This window comes from Pygoscelis adeliae, unplaced genomic scaffold (genome assembly GCF_000699105.1).
Source record: "Pygoscelis adeliae isolate BGI_AS28 unplaced genomic scaffold, ASM69910v1 Scaffold358, whole genome shotgun sequence".
Classification (NCBI taxonomy): Eukaryota; Metazoa; Chordata; class Aves; order Sphenisciformes; family Spheniscidae; genus Pygoscelis; species Pygoscelis adeliae.
The window spans coordinates 1559313-1567111 of NW_008825429.1; the positions used below are offsets into that span (position 1 = coordinate 1559313).

Sequence of the window (7799 nt, forward strand, 5' to 3'; positions counted from 1 at the left end):
ACAGGCCAGCCCGTACACCCTCTTTCCACCAAAGCACTGGATGGATTCTCAGTGCCACGGCTGGTGGCTTGGGTAGGCTTTGCTGTTCAGGATGTAAAATGACTTTCTCTCTTCACGTTTTGATGGTGCGGTTCCTGTGGTGTGTGAAAGTGCACTGGGACACCAGGACTGGGTCGATGGTTTCTAAGGCAAAGACTGGCAGGTGCCAAGCCACCAAGAGTGGCTGACTGGCTGGGGAGGACAAACCAGCAGGCTGGCGTGGTGACAGACACACAAAGAGCCGAACACCTAAACTGCACCTTGTGTGACCTCCCAGGCTCCTGTGTCCATCCGTGCGTCGCTCAGAGGCACGGGGCCATTACGGAGTGGGGAGCTTGGTAGCGGAATTAATGCCAAGGGCTTCACACTTCATTCCAGCCCACATGAATGGGCTCATTGTAGGGAACAGAGCGGCGGCAGCATGCGGATTCACGGCATCATGACAGCCCTGGCATCATGCCCACCTGACCTTCATGTCCCCAGCAGGGCAGCCAGGAGAGCTAGCCTGGAGGAGGGCAGCTCTTTGCAGGGGAAGGAAGGGGACCTCTAAACCCCAGGTCTTCACTCTGCTGTGAAGAGCCCTGTGGGACAGAGCCTGCCTGTCTGAGTAGAGATGCATCATTGCTGTATCTCAGCTCCTCTTGCTGCTCAAACACCTTTGAATTTGCCTGCACAGAATCAGGCAAAGAATTCTGCATTTGGACCTCTGGCTTGTGCAGCATGGTGATGCAGGGACTAAGCGCCTCTCACCCCACATGCCTCACAGCAGGCTGCGGATTACGCTTGGGTCATGTTTCATGGTGGCCCCATAGTCCTGCTGTCAGGTGGGAAACCAATGGAAGTCAGCTAATTAGCACTAATTAATGTTGCCAAGAGGAACCCTGCTTTTCCAACTAAGTGTGGGAGAGCCCAGGTGATCTTATTTGCAAGCAGAGTCACAGGCGCAGTGAGGCAAGGGGGTACGGTCCTGTCCATCCCTCTGCAGAATTGGTGACCTCAGGCAGTGACAGGGGCTGCAGGGACAGTCACTGCTGCTCTCTGCCCCATGGGCTGGGCTCTAAGTCATGCCCCAGATCTGTGTGTCCTGCTGTCCAGCTTGCGCTGTCCCCCAGCCATGCTGAGAGCCTGCTCACCACGCCAGAACAGCAAGGGGATACCATGGGAGTGACAACGGGGAGCACAACTGTGTGCTGGGACTAAAGGCTTCCTCCCATTAATATCACCTCTACCTGGGGCCAGGAAGGAGTAAAGGATGTGGGGCAAAAGGGGAGAATTTACTCCCTAGTGATTTGTTTCATTCTTGAAGGGTCTGGTTCTCATCCACAGTTTGCAAAAGCATTTCCTGCCGGCCAGCTGCCAAGGAAAAATGGACCAAAAATAGCCCAGTGCTTAGGAGGTGCCATGGCATGACACAGTGCCTCCCAGGTGTGACCTGGCCTGGCAGCAGCAGAGCCCAGGGAGCAGAGGACATTTGTGAGGAGCAGTTTGTGCCCTAGTAGCAGGGGAACAGCCCCAGGCAGAGGTGGAACTCACTGCTGCAGGGCTGCTGTGGGGAGTCATCCACCACCCTCCATCAGGACGTCTCTTCCCAGACACTGAAGTCATGGGTTTGCTTTTCCCTTTTAGGACGTGTCTCGAAAGCATCACACCTGGAAGGAGCAGAGTCCTTGGCTGTCTTCCTTGGTGAACGCTGTGGGGACTGGCATGCCCACCAAGGGCTTCCCCGTGGGCGCAGACGAGCAGGCGGCACGCTGGAACCCGCCCCGCTGCGGAGTGCCAGACCTCCCGGTGTCACCAGATGGCCAGAACGGGCGGAATCGGCAGAAGCGGTTCGTCCTCTCTGGCGGACGCTGGGACAAGACTGATCTCACCTACAAGTAAGAGAGGCCTGAAACTGGAGTCAGCCTGGTTTGCTTCTCCCTCCCCAAACCTCTCGGTCTGATGTTCCCTGGAGCGCAGCATGCTGCGGTGTGATCATAAAAGCTGGAGGGCAACCCTAAAACTGGGTACGGCCAGATGGGGGGCAGGGGAGCCACGTGCTGAACCACCAGCAGGGTCATACCCAGCACCTCCACATCCCCTCACGCTGCCATAAACACAGCTGCCCACCCGACCCTGCCCAAACATATTCCGCACAGCTCTTGTGTCACCCTGCGGTCAGTCCCGTGTCAACACCCCCATGTGCATACGTTCACTTCCCTACATCAAACCCCTGACACATGCCAAGCTGAGCCTCTACTGCCAGCCCTCTCCTGCTGTGCCTTTGCTCCCCCCAGCCACCCCGCTGTGGGCTCACTTCACCGTTTATTTTAAAAAGACCTTTTTATTCAGCTGTTATGGATGTTCCCATAAACACGACTTCAGTGTAAAGTTTTGCCCAAGTCACCCCACACGTTCTCAATTGCGAATCTCCTCAACAGGCTTGCGGGAGGGTTGTGCTGCCTCCCCAGTTGCCCACAGGGGCACGAGTGGAGAGGTGAGCACACTCGTATGGACTTTGACAGCACATAAATCACCTTTTGTTTAATTAAGTGCAGGAGACAGTTCCTCATAGCGTTAGGAGGCGATAGATTACAGAAAGGCTTCTTCCTTTTTTTTTTGGTCAACAGTGTTAAAGAAACACAGCAGAGACGAACACACACCAACACTGTTAATGGAAGGGAAAGCAAGCTCCCTCTGTGGCAGACCTTGCAGTCTACTTATGTTATAGGAGGGCACAAGAGGCGGCAGCAGCTCTGAGCGAGCCCAGGTTTCCAGGGGCAAAAAATGCAGACTGAGGAGGAGAAATCACATCACAGCACTCCCAGGCACCTCTGTGGGGCTGGACGCACAGGGGACAGACCTGGGAAATGCTGAATCACTTCAGTCCGAAAAACACAGATCTGCAAAGCTCTCCAGAGAGCTCACCTGGGCCCACCAGCCAGAGGGTTTCGACACTGATGGGATTTATCTGCTGCACATGTTGTTTGGAAGAGGGTGCTGGAGCAGTGCTTGTATGGATTGGAGATGTTCCAGTGCTGAGAGAGAGTGGCAGCCCTAGTGACGTTGATCCTACAGCTAGTGTCTTCATGACAACAGTGTCCACGGGACAGCAGCTGATGCTCTCCTCATCCAGTGTCTGTTGCTTTTCAGAATTATCAGGTTCCCATGGCAACTTGTAAAAGCTAAAGTGAGAAGGACCATCGAGGAAGCTTTGAAAGTCTGGAGCGATGTGACCCCACTGACCTTCACCGAGGTGCAGGAGGGCCGGGCTGACATCATCATCGATTTCACAAGGTGAGCACAGTAGGCAGCAGCACCCTTCTCCCAGACAGAGCAGCAGCCTTGCAGGCAAGACCCCAAGCTTCTAACTAGAGCAGAGAGCTGCCAGCACACAACTTAGGCACTTAAGTGGAGGCTCATATTTCTGCTTTCAGACACTGGGATGTTTTTGGTTGGGTTTTTTTTTTTTTTTTTGTCCGTTGTGGGCTGCTTGGTGCAAGTGCAGCTGTTCCGTGCTGGCTGTGCACAGTACCGTTACTGATCATTCATTAATTTTCCTGGTACATTTACGTTTCTCTGCCCACAGGCTGTTTTCCTAAGCGTTTGTTTTGACTTTCCATCTTCAGGTCCTCCATCCTGTCCCTTGACTGAACGACGTAACTGTCTGCCCAAAGACAAATATAGTTTCTTGGTTAAATGAATCTTGGCTCCTGGCCTGAAATTCACTTTTGGCAAAATACGCACGGGGGCAAAGACTTCCCTCTGCTGCATGTTTGCACAGAACTAATAAAGTCAGTGGAGATCGTCCAAGCAGTGATGCGATGTGCATGCTGTGTATTTGCCTGTGCCTCCCTCAGCTCTCTAAAGTGGCCACATCTCTCGTGGGTTTCCTTCACGAGTCAACAGCGGGCTTGGCTTGAGTGAGGACCTGAGGGTTTGGCTGGGTTTGCTGCCGGCTGCCCCTCTGCATCCCCCCACCGCTCAGCTATGTCAACTTAATCTTGGCTCGAGCAGTCACCTTCTTAATTCTTTAGGCTCCATGGTCAGCTTTGGGCTGGACACTGAACAGGGGGAGGAGAGAAACATCCCTGAGAAAACATGTGAACTCCCCAGGGCTTGGTGTGACTGAGCTCTGCTTCCTCAGTGCTTGGTGTGACCAAGCTCTGCTTCCTCAGTGCCTCGATGCAGAACCGAGTTTGTGGCAATCTGAAGGGCTCAAAACAGTTGATCCGGACTAGTGGGTTGAACTTGGGATGAGAATAAGAGCTGCTGTCCCCTCGCAGTGACTCCCGACCTTTGGCTATATGCTGCTGTTCACTGGAGGCACACAGCCGTTTGTCTGAGGTGCAATGTGTCTTCCCTCCAGGTACTGGCATGGAGATAACTTGCCTTTTGATGGGCCTGGAGGGATCCTGGCACACGCATTCTTCCCCAAGACACACCGGGAGGGAGACGTCCATTTTGACTATGACGAGACCTGGACTATTGGGAACAACCTGGGTACGGTACTGTTTCAGGGGGAGCTGTGGACGCTCCAGGATGCTTATCAGGGCACTTGGAAAGGATTCAGTTGTGGTGTGAACAGGGACCCTGTAAAACTGAGAGGCAGCAATCATTTCTGTGGTGTGCATTGTCATCTCCTACCATTTACAACCCTACTGGTAGTATTCAGGTCTTTTCTGAAGTCACCCTTCAGCCACAGCAAAGCCTGTGTCCAGCCAGAACCCTGTCCTAGTGGGCTCCCTCCGTGTGAGGGGAGCAAGAGCAACACGTCTGAGAGTCGGCTCCCCTGCCCAGCCATATGCCCTGCCACTTGGGAATTGCACCCAGCATTGGCAGGAGCCATTAGAAATAAAGCAGTGAAAGGGTGAAGGAAAACTGAGGCTCAGGCACCGGCTGACACAGTTGCCTTCCAAAGGACAGCCTCAGCCCCAGTCCCTGCATGCACTGTTCACCGCCTGCCCACAAAGTATTTTCTCTTTGAACAAGTCCATAAAGGGAAACCACCCAGGCTCCAGCTCTGCCCCTGTGGCCTGGGAATGCTCTGACCATAAACAATGCCACATCAAGTCAAGCCTCTTTTTTTTTTTTTTTTTTTTTTGCTAATAATAGATCCAAGCTGGTAGCTCTCTGCTTGGGCACTCAGGGTCTGGTGTCACAGTATCTCATGAGATACTGCAGTACTGCCTGGGACCATCTGAACTGGTGCCCAAAGCAGCAGTTTCTGCAAGACCCACCAAAATTAACCCAGGTCAGCCCCCCCTCCTCCTTCCCATTTTAGCTACAGGGACAAAGACAAAATCACAAAGCCCAAGTCAAACCCCTGCCTCCCTGTGGTTTCCCAAACAGTTTGTCCACATCAATGTTCAGGGCTCAGATGGGCTCCCCCAAAGTCCACTTTATTGCCAGTTGTATGCCAACTCGAGTCCCTGTGTGGGGCACAGGACTGCTATGTCTCCAACCCTGTTCATGCTGACCCGAAAACAAGAACTACAGAGCACCAGATCCTTCTGCAGAAGTGTTTCTGCTCCTTAGGGAACAGTGGGCTCTGCTGTTTTTCACCCTCTGTTGGGGCTGCCTGTGTTGTTAAGAATTTCCTACATTCTCCCACAAAGACAGTGTTGGAGGCAAACCAGGAACTGAAAACGGATACCAGTTCCCATCAGAACCCAGCCCTATTCCATGGCCCTTTTTTCCCCCCCTACGTCTTCCATAAATAAATGTTGTAAAAGCTCTTTGCAGCTAATTGCCATTTAATATGCTGAAAAGAGCTTTACAATATAAACATGGAAAAATCCTTATCTCAGCTCTCAGTGAGACGGCGAAATCCTTAGCCTCATTTTACAGATGGGAGAGCAGAAGTATGAGAAGGGCTAAGGGGTGCCCTGGGGTCACCCCAGAGCCGTGCAGGAAGCAGGACTCCACGTGGAGGACCTTCTGCAAGGGACACAGTGATGCTCCCCAGCACAGCTTCTTCAGGCATGCTGTTGTTCACATCCCCCCAGAGGACCTGACAATAGCACAGCCGATCTGCCAACACTGGAAAGCATCAAGTGAGGAGCCTGCCAAACTAAACAGAAGTGTCTGAAAGTTTGTAATAAATCACCGACATACAAATCCCATTTTCTCAGCTGACCTAGATGTGTCGATTTAATTGGGTCAGTGCTGTGCAAAATCGCTTCAACGTAAAGCTGACCAGCGGAGGAAGACAGGGGCTCACCTTCCCCTCCACCCTTCCCAGGCGTTCCTCCCAGTTGCATCCCCCTTGTCCCGTCCCATCCTGTCCCGGTGCTGAGAAGTGACCTGCTCCCCTGGAGCCAGCAGGGAAATCCTGCTTGGAGCAGCGAGGCCGGCTGACTCACATCCCTGCCTTTCTCATCACTTGGGCTGCATCTTGGAAGATTTCTGGCTGAAGGCAAGTGAATGAATACGCTGGGACTTGTCAACAAACAGCCCCGCTCACAAGTTTCACTGCTTAATATGCCTCTCTTCCAGCTTTCCCTAAAATTTATCAACTTCAAAAAGGATCTATTGGAAGCTAGACAACACCTGCAAAATGACACATTTTTGCATACTGAAATCCACTTTTCCCCCTCACCTTTTCTACATGCTCCAAGGTCATGTATTCCTAAAACGTGATCTCCCATAAATCTACTTGAGTCTGGTGAAGAAGGCCCAGGCCTTGACACTTGATAATTTTTTACGGGTTTATTTCTAAATGTCACCTTCTTGCTACAGTCCACACACAAGCAATAAATGAGCTCCCTCTGCTGTCTGTGTGACAACAGCCATTAGCAAGTTTTAATCCTCCCTGATGCAGGTATCTTCCATAGCGGAGGTGATCTAAATGGGACCTGATACGCTACAGCTGTAGCCAACAACTGCTGCAAGGCTGGGTCGACAAAAACCAACCTTACCACCCTGACACCTACTTCTATGGGACAGACTTCTTTCTCCGTGCAAATTTCTTCTATCCAAAAGCAACGGAAAACCCTTTTCTTCCTGATAGTTGACGGGGTACAGAAGCCCCTGGTGACAGAGTTACAAATTACCAACATGCCCAGGCTAGTACCTGAGTGTATGAATTCACTCACACTGCTCCAGGAAAACCCTGGGAACAACAACCTGCAAGCACTGTAGTCGAGGTAGATGTCTCTTTCCTCGCGTTAGGCTCCTACAACATACCTCAGTGCATTGTCAGTGACTGATAATTGCTAGAAGTGAGCCTAGCAGGCAGGCGTCCCCCACACAAGCAGGCAAAAGCATCTCCCACCTTTTCCCTTTGCAGGCACTGACCTCCTCCAAGTGGCTGCTCATGAGTTTGGCCACGTCCTGGGCCTGCAGCACACGGCTGTCTCCAAGTCACTGATGTCGCCTTTCTACATCTTTCGCTACCCGCTAAGTCTGAGTGAGGATGACAAGCAAGGTATCCAGTACCTCTACGGGAAACCCAAACTGGATCCTGACCCAACCCCAACTCAGCCAGCAGAGCTGCCCCAGCTGGACCTTGAAACAAATGAGATCACCAACGTGGAGGTGAGTGAACAGCTTGCCTGTGTCCTCCTCTAACCCCATAGCTTGTTCCCAGCTGCTGGGACTGTCCTCACCGTGAGGCCAGCAGCAGGCTTACACACGGTTTGGTGTCCGTGTCTTCCACCCACGCTGCTAAGCCCAGGTCCAGACCCCATGGCTGGCACTGCCAGCCAGCCTGGGATGGGTGGGGAGGGGATCTTTGGGCAGCTTGTGCCCAACCAAAACTGGCTGGAAGCAGGGCAGTC

The 7799-nt window shown here is 52.6% G+C and overlaps 1 protein-coding gene across 1 annotated transcript in view; it reads left to right on the forward strand.

Annotated features, from left to right (window-relative positions):
* Positions 1-7799, forward strand: part of MMP11 (matrix metallopeptidase 11 (stromelysin 3)) — a 13021-nt gene that overhangs the window by 2251 nt on the left and 2971 nt on the right. Inside the window, 4 exon segments of the mRNA XM_009330754.1 lie at positions 1780-1916; positions 3172-3315; positions 4388-4521; positions 7310-7714. Coding sequence (XP_009329029.1) covers positions 1780-1916; positions 3172-3315; positions 4388-4521; positions 7310-7714 — 820 coding nt within the window.